This window comes from Lissotriton helveticus, chromosome 9 (genome assembly GCF_964261635.1).
Source record: "Lissotriton helveticus chromosome 9, aLisHel1.1, whole genome shotgun sequence".
NCBI lineage: Eukaryota > Metazoa > Chordata > Amphibia > Caudata > Salamandridae > Lissotriton > Lissotriton helveticus.
The window spans coordinates 1,254,550,630-1,254,577,252 of NC_136070.1; the positions used below are offsets into that span (position 1 = coordinate 1,254,550,630).

Consider the following 26,623-nt stretch of genomic DNA (forward strand, 5'->3'; position numbering starts at 1 on the left):
CTAATTCAACACACCATAGGACCCAAATAAGAAATTGATTTATACCTATGTGTGATGCAATCTGGGAACCTTTGCTCATAAATTTGAATGTAAAGGCGTTTTCGATTTCAATATGATGTTCTAAATATGTCACATCACCTTTACCCTGTCCCTCACAATTCTTGCACACCCCTTTTCCCCTCTTCACAGAGAGCACTCCAAATCTCAAATGTAATGATTCTACAATTACATGGAATTGATCCTGTTTTACATGATGAAGCATTTGTTGCAATCTGATGAAATAATAACGGTGCATAAATAAATGCCAATTTGAGTTTTTGAATAATTCACAATTTCGTTTAATTAATTGAAAGTTAATGGTGATTGTGTGTTTAAACAATATCAAAGTATCATATGATATTAGAAAATTTACAACTCGGAACCATTCCCTTTTTGTGCTGCGTCGTTGTGCTCGCGCCACAGCGAGCCGTGGTTTCAATTATCGCGCCTGTCTCTGGGCACGATAGTTGAAACCACATGGCCTATTGGTGTCTATTACGCACACAATGCGCGTAATAGACACCAATAGGCGTGTGGGCGGAGCAACGCTCCCGCCTTTGGGCAATTGCGTGCAGTCTTTTATAAAAAGACGCACTCAAAGGCCAATGGGGTAGCACAAAAGGAATCGCACATGCACGAGCATGTGCGATTCCTAGGTCAGTGCTAAAACCCGTTTTCACTCACTAAAGGTCTTGCGCTGCACGTGCACTGCTGCGCAGTGCAACGCGGACGCGAAACCGAAACAGGAGTATTTTCCTACAGTAATCTCCAGCATTTGTTGTTTCTGGACAGCTTTGCTCCCAAACGTTTGGCATGGAAACAATATCAGTAATGCAGGATTTTAAAATATAGTTATTTTTTGGTGGACTTCTCATAATTCTTTGTCATGTGTAGCAAGGAGGGATCCCTAAACTACTTCTGTGTAGTACATTCTTAACAGGTTGATCCAGTGTGTTCGAGATCCTTTCAGTACAGTCTCGGAGGGTAAGAGAATGTTCATAGTTCTGAGAGCATACCTTTGTATTCACTCCACTTTCTCACTTAGGAGATTATCGGGGACCTTTGGAAGGTGTGTAGGCCAGACTTTGCCTAGTTTTTAGGCCTCCCTCCCACACACCCCCACCCCTCATAATATTAATTACAACCTTTCTGACACTTTATGGTTCAGATAAACCTGAGGAAAGGACCTGCTGGTCTCTCATGACAAAGTATTCTAGTAAATGGGTTGCCCTTCAGTCAGTTGGTGGTGCATCATTGAAGAACAAAAAAGTATCTGTGATAATATTAGTTCACCTAAACCTTTCAGAAATCATTGCACATCCGGCACAAAATCTCAGCCAACATCTATGAAACAAATGAAAACTGTTTTGTAGGACTATTTTCACCAGTATTAGCAGCTAGTAACATTTAACACTCTCTATCCACAGAATGCAAGGATAAAGTTGGTAATGAAGTTCCAGCAAACAAACATCAAATGAACCTAGTTGAGTCAACGAGGGAGTTTATTGAAAGTGCAGATAATCCCTGGCTTCAAATATTCCTGATTAGGAATCTGGGTAATATTTTTAAACTAACCATAATGAAAAAGATCTACCGACAACCTCATTGGCACTGGATTCTCCCTCATGCTCTTAAATCATCTAACGTGAGTAGTTCTTGCTTATTTGAAATTATTTCAGTTTACATTTAAATGTGGTGTCGTTCTATACAACCCCTGGGGGAAGAATGGAGTGGCCATCTTTTTTTGATTTGGTTGAAATCAGTGTGTAAGCTGCATACCACGCGTACAGAATATTAGGGTGCCTTCTGAAATGGTTGAATTAATTCTCTGAAAACTTCTTTTGTCTTTTCAGAACGAAAAGAAAAATGATTAAAATTGTGTGAGTAAATGGCACAACTTAACATAGAGAGTGAGGGAAATACTGCACTGAACCTTCAAGGCATTGAGCAAGAGTGCAGTGGGAGTGACAAGATGGCTTCATTCTAGCTCGTAGGATTCCAGAATGCTGGGCTTTGCCTTTTATTAATTGTTTATATACACTACGTGCTATTTTCCAGAAAATCCAAAACAAAGAAAATCAGCACGATTATCCCAGGCTAGTTAAATTTAATCCTGGAAAATGTTTCGAAATTATGAAAATCCAGGACAAGAGGGCCTAAAAAGTGGCACAAAAAACAGTAAGAATAAAACAAGCATTTGCAATGCAACGGTTCTCGCATTTGTTAAGGTTAGAGCTCTTGGCGTTAAAAATTACAATGCTTTTTACTTTTTTAAACCAATGGCAATAGCGCTATGCAAATATAATTACTCAACTGCAAATAAACAAACAAAAGTTAAAATATATATTTTTCAATGCCAACAGCTCTAACTTTATAACAATGTGAGACCTATTGCAAATGCTTGTCCTAAAATGCAGCATACTTCATTTCATGGGATGCTTCATATTCTCCGCTTTTTGAAACCCATTTGAAACTCATTGGTTGTGATTTAATCTCATACAATGATTTCATTAAATTATTACACTAAGTGAGGACTGCTTTGGAACATTGTTATCGTTTTTGTTTTTTAGAAAACAAAGACTTGAGCTAATTATAGTCCTCTAAAATGTCAAAGTCCTCAGCGTGTGAGAGGCAGTGACCATGTGAGACTGTATATGAGAGTGAGAGTAAGTGAACTAATACACCGTAACCGAGTGAGAGTTAGACTGAGAGAGATAAATAGATGTGTGCAAACATAGAAAGACTTGCTTGGCGCAATCTACCAGTACATTAGAACAGTGGTCCAGGTGAACAATTGCATATACATAAAGAGAGACAATATTAACAGCAAAAGATGAAGATGAACGAGATGTATTAACTTAATGTACAGTGTTATTTAATCACACTGGACTAACGATGATTCATACCATTTGTTAATACAGTGTTAAAACAGTGCCCCAGGAGGGGAGAGGGAAGGTGGGGGTATTGTGATTGAGGTGAGGATGAGGGAGTGAATGAACGAAAGTGTGATTCACAAAATATAGAATTTACACAACAAGAAGGCTCACATTTAAGCCAAGTTATTTACACAATATCCAAAATTCTAGTAGCCATAATCAAATAACAGACACACAGTGATTTATCGCTGTTGTTACAACTGGCTAATGTACCAAATGTCGAGAAATTTGTAGGTGCCAAACAGTGTGATAAAAGTTGTCAGGTCTTGACAGGAGGGATGGAGTCTGACCTGATGGTAGGCGGATGAAAAATCTAGTGTTGAAAAGTGAGTGTCACCATTCAATGAGGACAACATCTCTGTTATGTTGGGGAGGGGATAGTGATCTACTACTACAGCTTTATTGAGTTCTCTCATATCAATGCATAGTCTTGCCTCTCCGTTGACCTTTCGGGCCATAGCTACCGGAGAGACCCACTCTGTAGCTTCAACTTCTCGTATGACCCCATTCTCCAAAAGTTTATTCAACTCACTTTTCATCTTATCTCTAACTAAGAGTGGGACGTTTCTGACTTTGGCAACTTTGGGTAGGGAATCCCTTTTTAATTTGATGAGATGTAGGTATTTTATGAGACATCCGAGTTTCTTATCAAAGACCTTGGGAACTTTCTTTACCCAATCATTATGCTCCGACACCGAAGCAACATTAGGAAGATCTCCTAGACGTACTGGGGGAACTTCATTGGGATCTAGATAGACACCAAGATCTCGTTGATGAGCCCAACTGATTAGAGAGTCTCCTCTCATTGACACATACATTTTCCCTGCAGTAATCCTTCCTTTGAAATCTATCGTGCCCATGAAGTATCCTAACAGATTTATAATGTGACCACCATACCCTCTAGGGACAATGTCAGGTTTAAGCAGTTTGACTTTTTGTAGTAAATTCTTTTTATAAAATGTTTTGGGTACTAATGTAATTTTTGCACGAGAGTCAAACAACATATCAACACTGCTATCATTGATTAGAACTTTTTCCATGGCACCCTCAGCTGTCATATTACCAACCTGACGGACAACGAAATCTTCATCATCTGAAAGAAACAGGTTAGTATTAGATTCCTTACCTTAGAATATCCCCAGGCGTCAGTCTGGATCCGGAAACTTTTGCGTAGCAGTACCCCTGCGCGTCGGTAGGCGTCGTCTGCAGGCGTCCCCTGCGGCTCCGCGTCGTCTGCGTCGTGCGCCGTGATGACGTCGCTGGAGTATATAGACGCCGCCTCCGCGCGCTGACGTCAGTTCTTCTTTTTTCCGCGCCAGTTAGCGCAGATCCGAAGAGCAGTACTCCGGTCTTTTGACCAAAGTTTTTGTTAAATCTAACTCTTTCAGGTGCCGGTAGGATGCCCGGGTTTAAAAGTTGTGACGGGTGCGACCGCCTGATGTCGGTCACCGACCACCATCGACTCTGCCTCCGGTGTCTGGGCGCGGACCACGACGTGGACTCCTGCGTCGACTGCCGGGCCTTGACGAGTAAGGCTAGGCGGGAGCGGTCCCGCAAGCTGCTCGAGCTCCGGGTGTCGGCCCCGCGTCGAGAGCGGTCCCGGTCCGGACGGAGGTCGAGGGAGCGGTCGAGAGAACGGTCGCGGAGCCACCATGAGCGCTCCGGAAGTCGTCACCATTCCTCCGGTTCCTCAGGTAAGCGACACAAGAAGTCGGGGCGTCGTCATCGTACCCCCGACTCCCCCCGACGCCCGCGCGATGCGGCCGGGGGTTCGGGTAGCCCCACCCCCCGCGGCCCCGCGTGGGTCGCCGACGCCGCCTGCTCCATACCCGCCGGTCCCTGGGCAAGGCGCGTCGCGTGAGGAGGTAGAGGAGTTCCTCATGGCCATGAGGGCGCTGTCTCCTCCGGCGGGGCCTACGGCGCCTGCAGGCCCGTCGGTCCCGTCTGGGGGCCCGAGCGGTTCGGGTGCTCCTGCCCCGACGCCGCCGGCGGTTCCGGCCCCGGCGCCGCTGGGTCCTTCAGGGTCGTCGCCGGCTGGTCAACCGGCCTCTCCGGCACCGATTCCATCGGGGCAACCCGTGGTGCCGCCTCCGCGCGACGCCGTGACTCCGACGTCGGTTCCGGCCGGCGTCGGGGCTCCGGCGCCGCGCGGCGCCACCCCCATTCCCTCTCCGAATCCGGACGCGGAGTCGGACCGGCATCGTCCAACGCCGAGTCCGGCGCCGTTGGGGCCCATTGGCTCCGAGGAGCCGGTCTATATCGTTGAGTCAACCTATGTCGATGAAGACGATTATGGAGAGGGTTGGGAGGGGTCTGAGGACCCTCTGTCACGCGACTGTCAGTACGTGGACTGGGCTGGTGACTTGGGTGATGCCAGTGGTCTGCCAGTGGTCTGGACGATTCCCCTAACCCTGGGTTTGTCTCGCCTCCCACTGTGGCGTCGGAGGCTGGGGCTGCCTATTCTGTAGTGCTGATGAGGGCTGCCAAGGCCTTGGGCCTTGAGCTCCCCGTCGCTAAGGTGAAGCCTAACATCCTCACCGAGGTATTCAAACCGCAGTCGTGCCCACAGGAGCCTCTGCTGCCGTTTAATGACGCCTTGACGGATGTCCTTTTGGGCACATGGTCCAGGCCCGCTTCCGGGTCACCTGTTGATCGGAATGTTGCCAGGCGTCACCGTCCGTTCTTTGCACACAGCTTTTCCGCGCAAGGAATCTAATACTAACCTGTTTCTTTCAGATGAACAAGTTACTTACCTTCGGTAACGATATATCTGTAAGAAACAGTAGTTAGTATTAGATTCCTTACCGCCCCACCCATCCTCCCCGTTCTGCGAACTGATACCAAGGGTTAAGGTCATCCCTTCGCCTACCGACGCGCAGGGGTACTGCTACGCAAAAGTTTCCGGATCCAGACTGACGCCTGGGGATATTCTAAGGTAAGGAATCTAATACTAACTACTGTTTCTTACAGATATATCGTTACCGAAGGTAAGTAACTTGTTCATTTTGTTCATAGATGTCTACTTCTCTTACTTTTTCTGCTTTCTATTGTATCTGCAGCACCTCGAGAAGTGACCCTTCCTTCTACAAATTGAACACATTGCTTTCCACCCCGGACAGTCTTTAAAATTAGCGACATGTCCCGTGTTGCCACAACGATAACACTTGACAGTAGAGGATTTCGTGTTAATGCCAGAAGGTGTAGATTTTGATGAGACAGCAGAATCTGGTTGAACTTTACCTGGTGTGTCTGAAGTGGATGCTTTTATTTCTACCTCTGTAGTCAGATTTTTGCCATTGTTACGGTTTTTGCGAATGGTCTCAGCACATGCATTGGAATATTCATGCATTTTCAATGTGGTGATTACTTCTTGAAGTGAAGGATTATCTTTTTGCCACAAGCTATCTTTAGCTTTATCTATAGAAGAACCTAACATGAGCTGATCCCTAAGTCTCTCATCTAAACTTCCATCAAACGAACAAGTTGAAGCAAGCTTGCGTAGAACTGTAACATACTGTTCAACAGTTTCACCTTGTCTTTTTGTTCTCTTCCCGAAGTGAAAACGTTCTAAAACCCTACTCATTTTTGGAAGGTAGTGCAAGTCCATCTTTTTAATACAAATTTCATACTCATTGAGTGAGTCACCTTCACCATCCAATAATTCGGGAAGGTGCTCGAAAACCTCTTGCCCTTCTGAGCCTAAGCAATGCATAAACAACAAACTCTTCCTTTCTGCGCTCAAGGACGTACCACACACTCTTGCATAGTGAGCGAAAACTTTTTTCCATTTTAAACAGGGTATGGGAGGTTCCCAAGGCTCAGAAAGGAAGAAAGGAGGAGCAGTGAGGTTCTACATGATGCTGAAATGAGTAAATCAGAAAGTGCTGAAGTGGTTATAAGCAATGAAATGCAACTGTCTAGTCTAAGTGAAACAAACAGAAAATTATTACAATTTCAAAGGGGAGGTTGAAGTGTAAACAGCTGTGAAGATCACAGTAAAGAATAAGCTGTTCTTGAAATAGTAAAGTAGATAATGAAAACGAGTTGAATCTGCTATGTGCTGTGCAGATAGGAGTGGTTAACAACTAGTATAAACGTAGATCTGTAACGAGCTATGTAGATCAGGGTAGCAAACTTTTAGAGTTCTTAAAGAAGATGCTGATATGTAGACAGCTGTGCAGATCAGAGTTGAAAGCAAACTGCACTTGAAACAAAATAGTAGTATCTGATTTGCTACGTGCTGTGCAAGTCAGCGTAGAAAGTAAAAAGTATTAGCGACTTGCAATATGCTGTGCAAATCAGCGCGGCGAAATCCGTATGGTATCAACAAATGAACAACCGATTTCGACCTGCTACCCGCTGTGCAGGTCAGCGCTGTAAATAGAAAGTACCTTCAAAGCGTAGATGGTTCAGAAAGTGCTGTGCAGATCACCGTGACAGGAAGACTGCACTCGGAAGACTTCCGTGTGAAGCAGCCGAGTGAAGCTCCAAAATTGCACCCGTGACATTTCTGACATGGCGTGATGGTATTGGAATCATGCTGTCTGTCACGGAGGAAGGAAGGTGGCGTCACGGTTCCCTAGGTAACGGGAAACCAGTGACGTAGGGAAGAGACAGCAGGGCCAAGATTTTGGGGCTGCTAGGCAACAACTCACAAAGACGCAGAGTCCGTTGGAGTATTTCTTTTGACACAGCAATCAATGCGGAAGCGGTGATCGATCTTGAAAACAGCTCCGCACTCAAAGCCAGAAACCACCGTCCAGTCTCGTGGCTTTGATACGGCCCAGCAGCTCTTCAACTCTGTCCAGAGAGGAAAACGACACCTCTTCACTGCCGGTTGACTCCGGAGAAAAATCCGTTTAGTTTCAGGCAGAATGCCAGCGAGGTTGTTTAGCTGAGACGTCGAGAACAGTTTGGATGAAGACAGTAGGTAGAGAGCTGTTTAGTTTTTCTTTAACAAAAATAGTTGAGGTGAGGTCTCTTGTGGGTGGGTAAATGTCCAATCGTCGCCAAAATGAGGTAAAGGCTAAAATGATTAGAAAAGACAAGAGGCTATAAGTTGATTGTAGGTCTTTAATGCATCTTCTTCACAAGAGACCTCATCCTTCAGTAAGCAGATTCAACTGACATTCAGTTCAAGGTTCAAGACTAAACATTCTAAACTAGTCATATTCTATTAAAGAACATAAAGGGGTGAATGTGCCATGAACAGGAAAGAAGGACTAAGAAGTAATAAGAAAACCACACACTGTTTATCGTACAGTTACCGGACCACTACCTTGTACAAATGTATCCCTCTTTAAATGTGTGATACAAACCAAAGGCAGTTCAAAATTATTGCACATTGAGAATAACACCAACAGCGCCCACAGATCGGGCGGAGGGGGGTGGGGTCATGGAAGCATTGAAAACTTGAGCGCGCATTGCTCGCTCCTCAATGCCTGCATACGAGACACCATGTAGGTCCCGAGAAGTGTCGTCTAATGGCTTGTGCCCAGAAACAGAGAACGATACACAGGAACTAGTTGCTCGATTCCTACCCGCCGTAGGCCGCGGCCTCGTCTGTACAGTAAAGTACATCAGCTGTTTCCTTTTCTCCTCCTCGCCCATGAACAGCACTCGAGCACCAGCAAGATGTCCGCCGTCAGCGGCTGCACATGCGCTACCTCAGGGCCCTTGGTTGCCACTGCTCCCAAAGAACCGCCAATTTCACTGCAACTGCACTTGCGGGAGCCCAGCGCACCCTCCAATGTGAAAACAACGTTAGAGCAACGCAGCGCTCTGCAAATAGACTTCCAGTGCATGTTTCTGACTAATGTAACCTCTTCAACGACACCCCCAGTGCACTCAAAGAATTTCGAACGCTTGCCCTCTAAGGCCCCCATAGCAAACAAGCGGCCACCATGCCATTGTCCCGGATCATTAAAGAATAAAAGTACACGTACTGCGTAACAACCAAGTGAAGGGGCCAGCAGTCATGGGAGGTTACAAATGACGACATGGCCGTACTAAGGAGGGATTAACAAGCCTATTAAGGAATCAGACGCAAGCAGTTACGAAGGACAAAGACACAAGCCAATGACAAATGTGGGCGGGGCTTCTGCCTCGTACAGTACCTACAACAGATTTCCAGAGCAGCGCTTGCGCTCTGGCTCAGGCTCGACTTAAAAATGGTGGATTAATGGAGCAGGGAAGAGACTGTGGGGTACATGCACTTGTCAAAGTAGTAGGGTATAGGTAGGGGTGGAGGTTCTAGTGTATAGATATTTGTAGGCTTTGTAGGGTATAGGCAATGGTATAAGTACTAGGGTATAAATAGAGACATAGGTATAGGGTAAAGGAGCTATAGTATCTGATGGAGAATTCTAGCCTCACGTTCCTCACTGTAGAATATTCCAGAGGTGTCAGTCTGGATCTGGAAAATTTGGGTGAGCAATATCCCTGCGAACCGGTAGGTGATGTTGTTCTACTCTGCATGGTGTCTCGGCCAGTCCAGAAGTGACGTGTTCAGTTCCTATATAGCGCACTGAAGTCAGTTATTTTTTTTGCACGCAAGTCAGTGCGGATCCGGAGAAGGGTTACCACCAGCCACTTTTTGACTGACCATTTTTTTTACCTTTTGTCGAAGATTGTTTTGAGAATTTGTCTCCTGGTGTGCAGGATGTCAACCTGGAAGGCAGGTCAATGTCTGTCACTGACACATTTCGGTGATGGTCCCATATTTGGCTTGTCTCTGGTGTTGTCAGTGAGACCACAATATTAAGACAGATGAGGACTGCGTCACCATGCACCCTAAGGCGCTGAGGGAGCACTCCCTTATGCTCTCACCACCCGATGGCGATTGACTCCGTGATGCTCAAGGTCTCAGCCTTGAGGAAGGTCCAGAGATCCTTTGTGATTCGTACCTGGTGATCGGGGAAGTCCCACAACAAGAAAAAGAAGTTGAAGACGTCTTTGACTACTCTTTGTATGAGCCTTTGTACTAGTCACAGGACTGTCAGAACTTGATGCCAAGCTCTGTGATGGAGCCTGGGCCGTTTCAGCCCCTCCCTGAATTTCCAGTAGCAGGAGTTACCCACACTCAATGTAAAGAATTTTACGAGGCTATGCACCTCGTTTTTTAGCAGCTCTACCCCTCTGGAGCACCCTTAAGCCCCACACGTCCAGATGGACACCGACCTTCCCTGGCACCCCCTCCAGTACCAAACATCCCTGGCTCAACCATCATCTTGCAGTGGTGGTGCCACTCCATCATCCTTCCAGACTCTGCTTTGCAGCCAGGTAAGTGTCATCCATCGTCGACGCTGACCAGGCGCAGACTCCCCATATCCGGGCCAGTGCCTTATTCAAAAGACAGGCCTGGATTGGGCGATGATTGCTAGGGGTCTGCATCAGACATTAGAAGATCCTGCAGACAAAACCAATTGTGCCACCCCAGGGACCCCTCAGCACCAACACACAGACTGCCATTGCAGGCTGCACACCATGGTGCAGAGCCCAACAAACACACCTCCTGTGTGCCATGCCAAATCACACTGCATGCAGCATAGGTAAGTCACCACTACAGCAGGCCTTATAGCCCTATGGCAGGGTGCACTATACTACATGAGGGTACATCTCTGCATGAGCAGAAGTTCCCTGTAATATCTAAGCCCTTCTCAGATATTACTAGTGAGCAGGGATGCCATTTTCAAAGTACATGTGCTGGACACTAATCAAAATGAGTTTCACAGCTACAAGATGGCTTCACTGAAATATGGGATGTTTGTTATCAAACATCTCGTATTAATAAATCCACACTGATGCCAGTGTTGAATGTATCAATACCTAAACCCAGAGGGTACTTTAGAGGTACCACTGTCCTCTAGTGCACTGGCTGACTAGTCCAGAATTAACATTCCTGGGGCCGTAACTTCAAAGCATGCTGCCTTTGTAATGTGACCCCGGGTCTCCCATCTAGACCAGGAATATGTCAATCCCCCTGCCTTGCCGCCCTTTGGCGCAAGAAAAGGATTCATGAAAAGCGTGGCAACCACACCGGTCAGGCACACCACTCTGGTGTCTTGACTGATCTTATCCGCACTTTTAGGAATCCGCCATCTTTGTGTTGGCAAGATTTAGGACACTGAGTGAGGGTCATTCCCACTTCCCACAGGAAGTGGTCATGTAGGAGGCGTAGTGAATCCAGAGGCAAGTAGACCATTGGCTACTGCCCTTCACTGCCCTAAAAACGCCCCTAAATTCAATATTTAGGGGACCCCCTTAGCTCAGAGATTTAGATCACTTTGGAATCAAGAAGAAGACAACAACCAGGACCCTGCCGAGCTGCAGAAAGGAACAACAGAGGAGCAAAAGATTGGCCAGCCTTCTGCCTGCTCCCGGAAATTAGGCTAAAGTCGCCTCGGTCATTTGCAGTCTGACTCCACCAAACCCCGGCATAACTCCAGCACATCACGAAAAGCCTGAAGATATCCTCTGGCACCGAGGAGCGACACACCTGCAGGCACAGACTGCGACATCCAGGTACACTGTACCTGCTGCCAACAGCGAACGCCAAGCAGCAGCTACCCAGGAAGAGTTCAGCAGACACCAAATGGCCCCCTGCGTCTTCCTGCCAAGCCTGAAGATCCCCAACCTCCCAGAGCCCAGCTGTGCCAATATCCGGAGTACTGGCAACCAACCAAGTCTTGTTTACTAGTCCAGTGCAGACTCGAACTCGCCCCACTGACAGCCAACCGATGCAGGGCATCAGAAATGCGGAGGCAGCCCCGAAAGTGACTCCAGTGCCCAGCTGTCGCCTAAACTTCTGACTAGACCAAAGGTAAAGGAGGCCCTTTAAGCGCAGCCCCAACTGACATGAGTGTAGAACACTGGTCCCTGATCCTCTACGATGCCTAGACCCAAGTTGGTTTACTGAGAACGCAGAACATGCATAACTATTCTACGTGTTTTCTCCCATAGGATAACATTGTGCGTAACTGCGCAGAAGTAACAACTGTGTTTTTTATACCCGTAAATGTTATTCAAAAGTTATTCTATGCAAAGTACTTACCGGTAACGAGTTTGATTTAACCCCTTCGCCACGGGGCTAATTCCCCTGTGCCGCGGGGAGGAGGGGGCGCACGCGCGGTGCTTGTGACGAGCTCGGCTCATCATGCAACACGGTGGCGCTGTGCTCATGACGAGCTGAGCTCGTCAAGACCATGCCCGTTTAATGGAACGCCCAGCACAGCAGGGGAATTATCCGCGCCAGCAGGCGAGTGTCATCCAACGTCGACGCTGACCAGGCGCAGACTCCCCAAATCCGGGCCAGTGCCTTATTCATAAGACAGGCCTGGATTGGGTGACGATTGCTAGGGGTCTGCATCCGACATTAGAAGATCCTGCAGACAAATGGTATGAGGATCTGGCAGATGTCTGTGGGCAGGACGCCTTCTTAGACACTGACCTGGTCCATCACCTTAACGTGGCTATGGGCGAGGGTGCCTTATTCGCATTGGTGAAGCGGATGGAGGCTGAGGTCCTCAGTGGCAGTCAAGACAAATATCTTGAATGAGGTACTTCAGCCGGGAGTTGGGGGTCCAGGCCTTCGCCTCCAAAATCAAGCGCAACGCATTTCTACCACTCCAACCGGACAAGAAATCCAAGAGGCTGGATACCTTTGGGAAGAGGATGTTCTATTCTGCCAGTCTGGCACTGCGGTCGGTGAACACTATGTGCCTTTTGGACTGATACTCCCATACAATCTGGGTGTCGGTTGCACAGGTGCTGCCTGTGGTCTTGGAGTTGGCCCAAGCCATACTCTCTAAAGCCATTGCTGTTGGGAGAGATGCAGCTTAAGTTCGCCATTAGGCTTGATGCAATCAACTTGCTGGGCAGAGCAATTTCTTCTTCGCTGGTGGCTATTCGGCTCCACTCCTGGTTGAGAACCACTGTTTTTGGGGGGGATGTCTAGGCCTTGCTCATGGACATGCTCTTTGCTGACTCCGGTCTCTTCAGAGCAAGGCGGACTCTGCTCTAGAGCGCCTTAAGAACATCAGGGCTACAGCCAGGTACTTGGGCCTTTCCATGGCCCCCGCCAACCCGAGACCGCTTTTTGCTCCTTTCATTGCCATGGAAAGGGTTTCCAGCTGTGTCTCTACCCGCCCAGCCAACATGGCCTGCACTCTCATGGGGAAGGATGCAGTACCCACTGACCTCATGGGTCAGGTAGCCAGAGGTCGAGCCAGCCCACTACCACATCAGCAGCCACAGTCTCCAAGCCTATTTAGTTTGTCCTCTGACCATCATGGGCATCCAGTAGATGTCAATCACATCCAACTGCAGGGTTCTCTAGATTGTCCAAAGGGGCTACTCCCTCCTACTTGTGACTACCCCACCTCCCATGCCACCTACCTGCGACAGTTTGACGGAGGACCACATATCCTTACTCCGCCAGGGAGTGGAGGCTTTCTTGGGAAAGGGAGCCATAGAGAAGGTGCTAGGTTCAGAAATAAGTCATGGTTGTTATTCCTGCAAATTTCTGATGCCCAAAAAGGATGGAGACCTTTGCCGTATCCTAGACCAGCGCCCTCTCAATTTCTTCCTGAAAAAGGTGAAATTCAAAATGCTTACTCTTAAGTCCTGTCTGCCCTGGGCCACAAATACTAGATGGTAGCATTGGACTTTCATGACTGATTCTGCAAACCCCCGTCCTGCCTGCCCACAGGTATTACCTGCGGTTCACGGTGCGCCGCGAGCACATTCACTTTGACATGCTCCCCTCTGGCAATACTAGCTCCCCTCGGTGATCAACAAGGTGATGGCTCTGGTTCCAGCTCATCTGAGCAGATCAAGGGTATCCGTCTACGCCTATCGCGATGACTGGCTGTTGAAGGCGGGTTCACCCCAGGAGGTCGCCTCCCATCTCCAGGCTACGGTGACCTTCTGCACTCGCTAGGGTTCACTATCAATGTACCAAAGTCACACCTGACTCCAGCAGACCCCCCCCTCCTTTCCCCAACCGGATCTAACTGTAGTGACAGATGTGTCACTCCTCGGCTGGGGTGGTCATCTGGCAGAGGTATAGATCAGAGGAGTCTAGTCTCTGGTGGAATCCGGACTCCACAGCAACCTGTTGATGCTTCGGGCGATCCGACTGGCATTGAAAGCCTTTCTTCCTTTGATCAAAGAAAAACGGGTTCAGGTGTTCATGAACAACACCACCGCCGTGTGGTACTGCAAAAACCAGGGTGGGGTGGGGTTGATGACCCTTTGACAAGAGGCCTCTGGACATGGCAGGAAAATCAGGGCATTTCCTTGGGGGTTCAACACCTGCTGGTCTCTTGGAACTCAGCCATCGATGTCTAGCAGATCCAGAGTGGTGGCTCCATGTAGAGGCAGTGCAAGGTCTTTTCCAAAAGTGGAGAGAGCCTTGGTTAGTTCTATTTGCCACTGTAGAGAACATGCAATGTCAGCATTTCCACACGCTCGAGTATCCAAGGCAGCCCTCACTCGGAGACGCTTGTCGTCTTGAGTAGAGCTCAGGCCTCCTGTATGCCTTTCCACCAATACCACTCCTGCCCAAAGTACTGAAGAATGACCGGGCTTAAGTTATTCTTGTGGCTCCTGTAGGAAAGTGCCCTTTTTGACATGGTAACCCCCCCCTTCTGCCTGGTATTTGGTGCCACTTTGACTGAAAATGTGCTGGATCCCGGCTAATCAGGTCCCTAGCATCAGCTCTCTTTCCCTAAAACTGTATAATTGTTCCCACAATTGGCAAACCTTTGGCATCCACTGTAAGTCCCTAGTAAGCGGTGCCTCTGGTACCTAGTGCATTGGGTACTAAAGAGTGTCCCCAGGGCGGCAAAACCAATTGTGCCACCCCAGGGACCCCTCAGCACCAACACAAAGACTGCCATTGCAGGCTGCCACCATGGTGCAGAGCCCAACAAACACACCTCCTGTGTGCCATGCCAAATCACACTGCATGCAGCATAGGTAAGTGACCACTACAGAAGGCCTTATAGCACTAAGGCAGGGTGCACTATACTACATGAGGGTACATCTCTGCATGAGCAGAGGTTCCCTGTAATATCTAAGCCCTTCTCAGATATTACCAGTGAGCAGGGACGCCATTTTCAAAGTACATGTGCTGGACACTAATCAAAATGTTTGTTATCCAACATCTCGTATTAATAAATCCACAATGATGCCAGTGTTGAATTTATCAATACCTGAACCCAGAGGGTACTTTAGAGGTACCACTGTCCTCTAGTGCACTGGCTGACTAGTCCAGAATTAGCATTCCTCGGGCCGTAACTTCAAAGCATGCTGCCTTTGTAATGTGACCCTGGGTCTCCCGTCTAGACCAGGAATATGTCGATCCCCCTGCCTTGCCGCCCTTTGGCGCAAGAAAAGGCGGGAAAATGAGTATTCATGAAAAGCGTGGCAACCACACCGGTCAGGCACACCACTCTGGTGTCTTGACTGATCTTATCCGCACTTTTAGGAATCCGCCATCTTTGTGTTGGCAGGATTTAGGACACTGGAGTGAGGGTCATGCCCACTTCCCACAGGAAGTGGTCATGTAGGAGGCGTAGCGAACCCAGAGGCAAGTAGACCATTGGCTACTGCCCTTCACTCCCTTAAAAACGCCCCTAAATTCAATATTTAGGGGACCCCCTTAGCTCAGAGATTTAGATCACTTAGGAATCAAGAAGAAGGCGACAACCAAGACCCTGCCGAGCCACAGAAAGGAACAACAGAGGAGCAAAAGATTGGCCAGCCTTCTGCCTGCTCCCGGAAATTAGGCTAAAGTCGCCTCTGTCAATTGCAGTCTGACTCCACAAACCCCGGCAAAACTCCAGCACATCACGTCATGAGCGCCGAAGGTGTTAAAAACATATACATAAAAATAACTAAGCATTTTCTAAATTGGTATGGATCTCCTTTTTGGGTGTGCGTCTCACTTATTGACTTGGTGTGTGCAGTGAATGTCTTAACAACCTTCTTTGATAAGCCTAATGCTGTTTGACCACAGCCACCTCCAGGATCAGCACCTTGGTATTGCTAGACCAAGCCCAGGTCCACTCATAAGGGAACCCCTGTACTCTTGGCACAGTATACCTCTTTTAGGTATACTATATAAAGATCTAGCTTCCTACAGTTAGTAATAGTCCCAAGTTAGGTCCTGCCTTAAGGGCAGAGATGAGTTTCAAATGAAAACTAACAGTACACAGGGGTGGTCACAGGGGTGGTGTGTGTATAGGGATTATTCACTTCTGGTGGTAGTCCAATGACATTTCAGAGTCCTATGATGCAATCTGCCACCAAGCAGAAGCAATTGCTGAAAAAGTTCCAGAACCCATCTAGCACCTAGAGGAATTCACAGGGTGAGGATTCTGAGATTAACTAGTATAGACCAGAAAGAGCTTTACCAAGCTAGTTCTTCACTGCACCTTTACCACATAGGAGCACTTCAGCAAAACATGAGCCCACCCAAATAGATGCCATGTTCCAAGCATCTAGCAGTTAAGGAGCTGCACACACCAATTACACATGAGCATTGATAATGTGTGGGCCCTGTATAATGTATTTTCCATGGAACCAAATAAAGAGGTAAAGTAAAAAAACAATAAAATGGAAGTCAGGGACAATGCAAAAAAATTTACATTATAAAATTGGATGGTGGACTAAAATATAACGGTTAGGCCTTATAAAAATCTATTTAAAATTGCACAAATAATAGTGCATCAAGATGTGACATAAGAGTCAACGTTTATCGCCTCACCTTGCTGCCGCTTGCCTGGGGACTTCATCCTCCAACAAACCTTGCGCCTAGGTGGCGCTGACGTGTTCCTTGCGCGCCCCGAGGTGCATAAATCCAGCTCGGAGTCGAAGAGGAGGAGTGGCCAAGATGGCGGACGGGCAGGATGCGCCTGCTTGCTGCTCCATCCTACCACCCGGGACCAGCCGTCAGAGCCTTGTGAAGCTCAGGAGGAAAGCAAAAATTTCCGAGATTACCCACAGCAACTCTTGCGGGTACCCGCCGCAGCCCCCCGCCCGGTGAGCGGGCCCGGAACAGCCCTGGAATCTGCCCCTGTCCTGCCGGTGTGGAGACCTGTGTACTATCGAGCATGTGACATAGGGGTGGAGCTGTGTCCTCCGGCCTTGGTGTGCTGAGGATGGTGGTGTGTTGCCCCAACATCCCGGTGAATGAAGAGAGGCGCCGGGTGCTGCTTGGACCCCGCCTTGCGGTGGAGAATTATCGGTGACCGGAAACAGAGCAAAATGAGAGGTAGGGGCCCTACGCTTGGGAGTGCGGATGGCCTGGGGACCGGGGGTGCCCTCAATGAAACCCTCTGGGTCTTTGATGGACAGAGAAGCGCCTGTGCCGAGTTTCCAGCACGTAGGGGGCGGGGTAAGTGTCATCCCTCCGACTACAACAGCATGGGTGTCGCGCACTGAATTATAGGCCGCTGAACTACGATGGTTGGGGGCCTGTCCCACCGGATCATGAAAGGCTCCGGGAGTGTGCAGGCGCGATCGGCTCCCAGGTCGGGGGCCTGGAGTTTCGGCTACACACGCAGCTGGTGCAAAGAGAAGAGGCTCCGGGGCTGCTGGTGTGGGTGGACCCCCAGGAGCAGGAAACGCTCCGGATACGCTTTGGGTGTGTTGGGTTCACAGGCAGCAGGACAAGAGAACTGTGACATCCTGGAGAGGCCCTGCAAACTTCTCCGAGCTCCCTGGTCTGGCACCCTTTCACAGGCCTCACCCCAGCACACGCCCGACTCCTGAGGACCTGCAACCAGAAGCCCACATAAGAGCCAGGTGGGAAGGGCCCACAATACCCATTGAATAGGGCGGAAGAGCCCATTTCACTAAATAATCACCGGAGTCAAGGGGAGCGCATCGGGGTTCCTGGGGGCCATTTAGAGTCAGCCGGGTAGGCTGATACCTGGGCAGCAGTGCTGCCCCGACGCTCCCCTAGCAGATCACGAGCGCTCTACCTCACGTATTCAGCGGCCTCTACCTGGACCCTTTATCTCAGACTACAGGGAGGCAGGGAGACAAACACAACCTCCCCGGGCTGCGGGTGTCCCCGGGAGAGGTCTGGCGGTCTGCTCGCACCCGGGAGTGCGAGCACTCAGCTGAAGAGAAGACCACCTAATTGGACCCCTCCTTAGTCGTCAGTAGAATGCAAGAAACTCTGAGAGAGAGAGAGAGAGATCTCGAACCGCGGCGTCCTAAGGAGAATGGTGGGACTCCCTGCAAGAATCATGTTCTCGCCCTGCTTCCCTAGCCACTCTAGAACCTTCCTCCCAAATGGCTATGGGGAAAATAAAAAAGGAACGCTCTGTAAAAGACCTACTCCTCAAGACCGTGCCAAGCACCATGTACACAGCATCTCCCCGGCCTGGGGATGCAGCGGGCCCGGATGGGGGGAACCAGAAGCCCCGGTAACGCGTGCTTTCCTGGAAACACTGTTTGCCTCTCTGAAGGAAGACCTTCACTCAGTTAAAAAGGACCTGGCGCAAGAAATCAGAGAAATACGGAAAGACCTAGAGTCAGTGGGGGACAGAGTGGATACCCTAGAAGCACAATCCTCAGAGACAAGGAAATCCACCAATTCCAGCAGTAAGTTCTCCGCTTACATGATCAGCACCTTGATCTCCAAGCAGAGGATTTGGAAAACCGCTTCCGCCGGAATAACATCCATATTCGGGCGATCCCCCGGGAAGCGGAGGGATCGGACATTGAATCATATGCAATGGATTTTTTCCGCTTCATAAAGGCGATCCGCCGGACAAATCAAATTGGATCGCTTGGGGTGGGCCCAGCAAGAGCAGCACCAGCTCCAGCCCCAATATACTCACCTGCATTTACGACTTCCAATTTAAGGAACACATTCTCCAGGAGGCATGAGACAAGCAACCAATCGATTTCCGCGCGGTGCGCCCTCTTTTGTACTAGGACCTGGTGGCCTCCACGTTACAAAAGAGAAGGAAGTTTAGGCCTGGTATTACCCACCTGCCAGCTCACAAAATTCCATACTCTTGGGTTCACCAGTTCAGTCTGATCTTTAAATGGGAAGGTAAAACCCACAATATTAGATCACTAGGAGGAGGATCCAGGCCTTTCTACTCACACAGAAACTGGTAACAAAACGCAGAAAGCAGGGAAATGGTAGAGGGTGAGCAGGACCCCCCCTGCACCTCTGACCAGACACCAAAACCATTGCGAAAGAGCGCAAAGTAGTTATTGCTACCCTTGAAGAAAACACTTTTTCTGCTGACTGACACTGGCCACTTGGAGCTTCCAGAGCTCAACCTCCGGGGTATTACAACAGCTTACAAACGTATCCTCCTGTCCTCCAGGTTGCTGGGCCGCGCCAAGGGCTGATTGGCGGCAAGGGTCCTGCGGACAATTCATGTTATAAGGTTATTGTTGAGTGCATATATCACCTCAGGGTCTCAAAGCGCTAGCCTGTCACAGGAGCAGTGGAGGAGAAGAGGAGAGGGGCGCATGGAAGAGAAGGAAGAACTCAGAAAAGCCAGGTTTTGAGAGCCTTTCGGAACTTTCTGTGATCAGTCTCGATACGTAGATGTTGGGGGAGTGAGTTCCAGAGGGATGGGGCAAGATAAGAAAATGATCTTCCCCCATTTCTGGCTGTGCGGATCTTTAAGTGAGGTGAGAAGATGTTTATTATTCGATCGAAGGGTTCTGGAGGGGTTGTACATAATCAATTTATCTGAAAAAAACAGGTAGTGATAGATTCCTTACCTTAGAATTAAACCCATGTGTCAGACTGGATCCGGAAAGTTTTCATCAGCAGTACCCATGCGCGTCGGGAGGCGTCGTTGTGCGGCTCCGCGTGCGTCGTTAGCATCGTTGGGCCCGGGATGGCGTCGCTGGAGCTATTTAGACACCCCACGCGCGCTGATGTCAGTTCTTTCCTTTTTCTGCGCCAGCAAGCACAGATCCGGGAAGAGCTAGTACCCCCAGTAATTTTTTGACAGAATTTTCTCGAGGCCTTTTGTCTCATTTGCTCGAGTCGATCGACTCCTGGTGTCGTAGGGATGCCCAGCTTTAGGAACTGTGGGAAATGTCACCGCATGATGTCGGTGACGGACCCACACCGCCTGTGTCTCTACTGCCTGGGGCGCGACCACGACTCCAAATCGTGCCCCGACTGCCGGGCCATTGCGCCAAAGACTTTGTGGGAGCGGTCCCGAAAGTTTCTGAAAGTTCGGCAGTTGCCTCCGCACCACTCAAGGTCCCGGTCCCGTGGGCAGTCGAGAGACTGGTCAAGGAGCCGTTGCCATCATTCCTCTGGATCTTAGTCTTCGCACTCGGGTCAGGTAAGCCAAAGCATTCCAAAAAGAAGTTGAAGAAGTGGCGTCGCTCCTCGGCTATCCACCCCCATGCCGATCAACGTGTATGAGGGTGCGTTTAGGGCCACGCTCGCGGCTCCGGCGGAGCCTGCGACTTCGCAGCCGGTCTGCCCACCATTCCCGGGTCTGTTGGCGACGCCCGCTCAGGTGCAACAGCTCCTTGCTGCCACGGCCCGACTCTTTGGGCCGTCTGGCCCCGCCGGGGTGACTACGAGCCCCATGGGCCTGACTGGGGTCCTGGTCTTCCATCGCCTGTGGCTCCGGCACCTCAGGTCCCCTGGGATCCGGGATCAGATCCCGGTCGACGCCATATGGCCTTTTCACACCTCCACCGACGTCAACCCCACTGGCACCACCTCCGATACATGCAGACCGATACATCATCTTCCGGCAGTGACACCTCAACCCGTTTACCTCGCAAAAACACCACTTCTAGATCATCTCAAGAACAAGCAAGTACTTCCACCACCTCACATATCCAAACTTCTGCGGTTCATTTTTTAGAGTCAGACACGGAGAACGTCGAAGACTCAGGAGGAGCAAAAATAAAAGAAAAAGAATCAACTGCCCCCACTACACGGAGCAAAGCGACTACAAAGGATCCAAAACCAAAAAAGAACATTTAGTAATTAACATCTCCAGTACCACCATTACTCCACATCAAATGAATTTACTTGAAAGAGGCACATCCTTCGTTCCTACAGCACATACTAACCAACTGGAACTCGAAGTGAGCACCTTTAAATTCGTCAGAAAACTGAGATTGCGCCACTTTTTTGAAAACATTTTGCCTCCAACCCAAGGTGAAAAATCTGATCAACTTAAAGGTCTCCGGCCTTCAAGCTCATACCAGGCTCCAAATAGTCACAAATCTATTGATTTATTTGAAAAACTGGTCCACAACGATGTGGCCAAAATCAACTTCAACAGGAGCACCCGAAATCAGAATCTTACCACCAAGGATCGTGACACCCTTAAATCCTTAGCCAACAAAACTGACATAAAATGTATTAAAGCTGACAAGGGAGGAGCCTTAGTTATCCTGGACACTTCTCTATACACACAACGACTGCAAGAACACATACAAGACACTTCTCTGTACATGCGACTAGAAAACAACCCTACCAGAGAGTTTCAGAACATTCTCAAAGACATCGTCATGCGAGCCTTTCAAAATGACATTATCCAAGAGCGCACTAAGAAATTCTTGCTGGTTGAACACCCGAGGAGCCCTACCATACACATGAGTCCTAAAATACATAAGGATCTCAAAAATACCCCATTTCGGCCGATAGTATCCACCAAGGGTTCGATCCATGAGCCAACAGGCAAATTCATAGATCGTTATTTGCAACCAATTGTTACGAAGGCTTCCAGCTACATTAAGGACACAACTGAATTCCTACTCAAGTTGGCCAATATTCGAATTGATGACAACAATCCATACACACTGTGCACAGCTGATGTCAGCTCTTTATATACATCCATCCCGCATGAGGGTGGCATTGAAGCTATTGAGCAAGCTTTACTACACAGCGACATTGAGAAATCCATGCAATCTTTTCTGATGGAATTAATGGTATACACGTTGTATCACAGCTATTTTCAAGTCAACAACGAATGGTTTCTACAGCTATCTGGAATGGCGATGGGAAATTGTGCTGCCCCCACATATGCTAATATATATATGGAAAACTTTGAGAAAATACACATTTATGGTGATACCAACTTTCAAGAAAACACTAAACTTTACGTCAGATACATCGACGATTTATTTTTTGTCTGGACGGACTCCAAAGAATCCCTTGAACAATCTCTTTGTCACCTTAATTCAAAGGATGAACGCATTAAGCTAACTTGGCAAATCAGCAATTCTGAAATAACATTCTTGGATGTCAATATCAAAATCTCTTCAACTGGCATCACCACGGATCTTCACAGAAAAAGCACTGATCGCAACAACACATTGCATTATCAGAGTTATCATCAAGAGTCCCTGAAAAAGCACTTGCCTTTCTCTCAATTACTACGTGTCAAACGTATAGTGTCCGATGAAGACATTATGAAAACACGCATGCAAGAAATGCACAATCGTTTCTTGGATAGAGGATATCCTACACAAGTTCTAACTGAGGCACAAACTCGTGTGGCACAAATATCGCGACAAGAGGCTCTCACTAAACAACCTGTTAAGGAACAACAACGAATGGTTTTGGTATCAAAGTACTCAACAGTCCGTAACATCTACAAAAGAATCATTCTTAAACACTGGCCTATTCTTCAAGTTGAACCAGACTTTGGTGACATGTTTAAACCTTTACCCTTGTTTGCACACACCAGAAGCAAAAACATCAAAGAGATATTATCCAAACCCACCAATATAGCCCAAAATTACAAAGGTACCCAGCCTTGCCTTAACTGTAGCCATTGTAACTGTGTTATTAAAGGCAATATCATTCGTCACCCTATGAAAGGCAACGCCATTAAACTACAAGTGAATGGGACATGTGACTCTTGCAACCTAATATATGCCCTGAAATGTCCGTGCGGCAAACTGTATGTTGGCAAAACAGAAAGAAAAATTAAGACACGTTTGAATGAACACAAATCAAACATCCGACTTAAAAACACCAAATCCAACATAGCCATGCATTTTCTGGAAGCCCGTCACACCATTGCTCAACTGCAATTCATCATTCTTGAAATTGTCAACAAAAAAGAAGGAACTGATAACAACAAACTTCGATTAAAAAGAGAACTCGAATGGATGTTCCGCCTACAGACCCAGAAGCCTTTTGGCCTTAATGATCGTTTCGAATATAGCTGTTACTTATAATGTGTCAGATTGCATATATTGTTCTCTTTATTGTCATTGTTCTCTTTATTGCCTAAGTTTCATTTAACTTTGCTTACGTTTCACCCACACCCCACATTTTCACCATATCTTCACCCGTCCCCTTCTTATTTTCCCCACTCCAAGATGGCGCCACAATCCCTTCTTATCCTAAGTTCGTTTTTCAGCCCATCCCGTTCCGCTTTTCAGTCTTCTTTCTACCTCACGCACCCAGGTCCATTTCCTTAAAATTGAACTTCCCGCATTCAGCGTCCATCACCCGTTCCAGTACCAGTCAGTAACGCGCAGCGTTACATCTAACTCCAAGTAAGTCATTTACCGTCTGTTAGTCTGCTACGTTGCAATGTTTGTCATTCACACCCTGTTACCGTTAAGCCCACACCCTGTTTGAGTTATTAGCCGGCACCACCTATCACTCGCCCCCTCGCCATTAAACAATGTCCAAATTTCCTCACTCATTGATAGGCACTTTAAATTACTTAGCTCATGACAGCGCCCCTTACCCTTCTATCCTTACACCACTTTGTCTTCTTTCTAGCACTCCTTGAGAAAGGGCACCGCCCGAAATGCATCGGAGTGGAGTTATGCACCTTGAATGTTCCTCATTCTTGAAATAATTAACAACACTGGATTGATATGAATTGAATATCGACCTCATGAAAAAAAACATGTTGTTTCAATAAATTCTCAAATTTTGAATGATCAACCATTGAAAGACATTCTTTGTCCAATCGGAGTGCCAGAGTGGGGATGTATCTGCATATACTTATGCATACACAACTTCGTCAACCACCTCCGATGTCGCCAGCTCCTTGGAAAGATGTCGTCCCCAGTTTCAGTCCTGAACCGGACACGGTGTCGGATCGGTACCGCTCTGCGCCGATTCCGACGCCGATGTGGCCCGTTTTCCCCTATGTCCGTCTTCCCTATTTTCAGCCTGTTCCACAGACTTCGGAGGAAGAGGAGGACTGAGAAGGGTCTGAGGACCCTCTCACACAAGAGTGTGCTTATGACCCGGAATGGGCAGAGGATATGGGGGATGCCAGTGGTCTTGACACCTCACCTGACCTTGGCATGCTGTCTCCTCCTACCGTGGCCACGGAGGAAGTAGCCAGTTACGCAGTGGTGTTGCGTAGGGTGGCCGAGGCCCTCCACCTCGAACTCCTTACAGTGGCCACAGGAACTAACCTGACAGAAGTGCTACAGCCAGCGGCAACCTTTGCGGAGCCCTTGCTGCCCTTTAATAAAGCACTGTCCGACAATTTTTTGGGTACCTGGTCCAGTCCCAACACAGGGGCTCCTGAGGACAGGAACGTGGCCCAATGCCATCGCCCGGCTCCGGGTGACCCCCTCTTCCTCCCCCAACACCTCACTCCTGGAGAGCTTGGTTGTCCAAGCCTTTGCTTCCCAGAGCGCGTTCCCTTCCGCACCTCCGGATAGGGAATCCAAGAAGCTGGAGCAACTTGGCAACAAGCTGTTTTCTTTTGCTAGCTTAGGGCTGTGGTCGGTGAACACTGCATGCCTCTTGGGCCATTATTCCTACTCTGTGTGAGACATGGTTGCGCAGGTGCTGCCTAGCTGTCTGGAGGAGGCCCAGACCGTACTCTCCCAAGCTATTGATGCTGGGAGAAACGCAGCTAAGTTCACCATCCGTTGTGGGCTTGACACCGCTGACTCGCTGGCCAGGGCGAATTCCACGATGGTGGCGCTTAGGTGCCACGCCTAGCTGAGGACAACTGGCTTCTCGGGGGATGTCCAGAACACTCTGATAGACATGCCCTTTGATGGCATTCTCCTCTTTGGTAATAAGGCAGATAGAGCTTTGGCGCGCTTTAAGGACTCCCGGGCTCCTGCCAAGTCCTTGGGTCTGTCGGCCACTCGGCCTCCTCCGCCTACTGCCTTTCGCTCCTTTCGTGGCACGGAAGGAATGTCCCACCACGTTCGCAGGGCCACAGGCAGGCTCAGCAACAACATCAGCGTGGCCACAGGCGTGGGAACCTTCGAGGCGGTTATGGGGACCAGTGGGCGGGTCAGTGGACCTCCACCCCCACAGCATCCACTGCAAAGCCTTCCAAGTCTAGAATTTCAGGCCCATCAAACACCAGTGGGTGGCAGAATTCGCCATCATCTCCCCCGCTGGCGCAACATCACTTCTGACAAGTGGGTGGTGTAAATTCTCCGAAGGTCCTACTCCCTCCCCTTCGAGACTACCCCTCCAGCCACGCCACCTCAGTACCACTGCATGTCAGGGGTCCATCTGGCGCTTCTTCAGCAGGAAGTCACGGCCCTCTTGGCCAAGAGGGCCATCGAGCGCGTTCCTGGGCCAGAAGTAGGTTGTGCTTATTGTTCCCACTACTTTATGGTCCCCAAGACGGACAAGGCCTGCGTCCTATCTTGAACCATAGGAACGTCAACCGCTTCCTCTGGAAAGAGAAGTTCAAGATGTTTACGCTAGCTCAGGTCTTGTCTGCCCTCGACCCTGGAGGCTGGATGGTAGTGTTGTACTTGCAGGACGCATATTTCCATATCCCCGTCCTGCCGGCCCACCGGCGTTACCTGCGGTTCACGGTAGGCCACAAAACCTTTCAGTTTACCGTGCTCCCCTTTGGCCATACCAGCCCCCTCGGGTGTTCACGAAAGTCATGGCGGTGGTCGCAGCTCACCTGTGCAGATCAGGGGTTCCAGTCTTCCCCTATCTCGACGACTGGCTGTTGAAGGCGGGCTCGCCACAAGCAGTCGTCTCCCACCTCCAGACCACGGCGACCTCCTGTATTTGCTGGGGTTTTCCATCAATGTGCCGAACTTGCATCTGATGCCCTCCCAGAAGCTCCTCTTCATCGGAGCGGGTTTGGACAATTTTGGGTTCATTCTCCCGAGCAGCGAGTCTGGGATATTCAGGATATGATTCCGATCTTGCAGCCTCTATCCCTGGTTTCGGGCAGGATGACCCTCCGGCTACTGGGCCTGATGGCCTCCTGCATCCTGCTAGTGGATCATGCCAGATGGCATATGCAGGCTCAGCAGTAGGACCTGAAGTTCCAGTGGGCACAGCATCAGGGCAACCTGTCCAACCACATCCAGATCTCAGAGGACACTGCACGACAATTGCTGTTGGGACTCACGAATCGCGATTGGGTCAATGGCAGACCCCTCTCCCTTCCCCAACTGGAGCACACAGTTGTGACGGACGCGTCCCTTCTGGGATGGAGCGGCCGCATGGGAGAGGTGGAGATCAGAGGCCTCTGGTCTCCGGCAGAGTCCCAGCTCCATATCAACCTTCTGGAGCTTTGGACGATCCGACTTGCACTGACAGCATTCCTTCCCTCTGTTCTCTCGCGAGAAATGCGCATGCGCGGGCGGCCGCACATGCGCATTACTATCCAAGACGGTGGCGCGAATCGCCCGATGACAAGAGGGAG

General features: G+C 49.0%; 1 protein-coding gene across 1 annotated transcript in view; it reads left to right on the plus strand.

The window, feature by feature from the left end:
• LOC144783414 (E3 ubiquitin-protein ligase rnf213-alpha-like) overlaps positions 1–26,623 on the plus strand; it is a 2,376,820-nt gene that overhangs the window by 1,227,937 nt on the left and 1,122,260 nt on the right. The window contains exon 22 of the mRNA XM_078662402.1: positions 1,467–1,684. Coding sequence (XP_078518528.1) covers positions 1,467–1,684 — 218 coding nt within the window. The remainder of the gene's footprint in view (positions 1–1,466; positions 1,685–26,623) is intronic.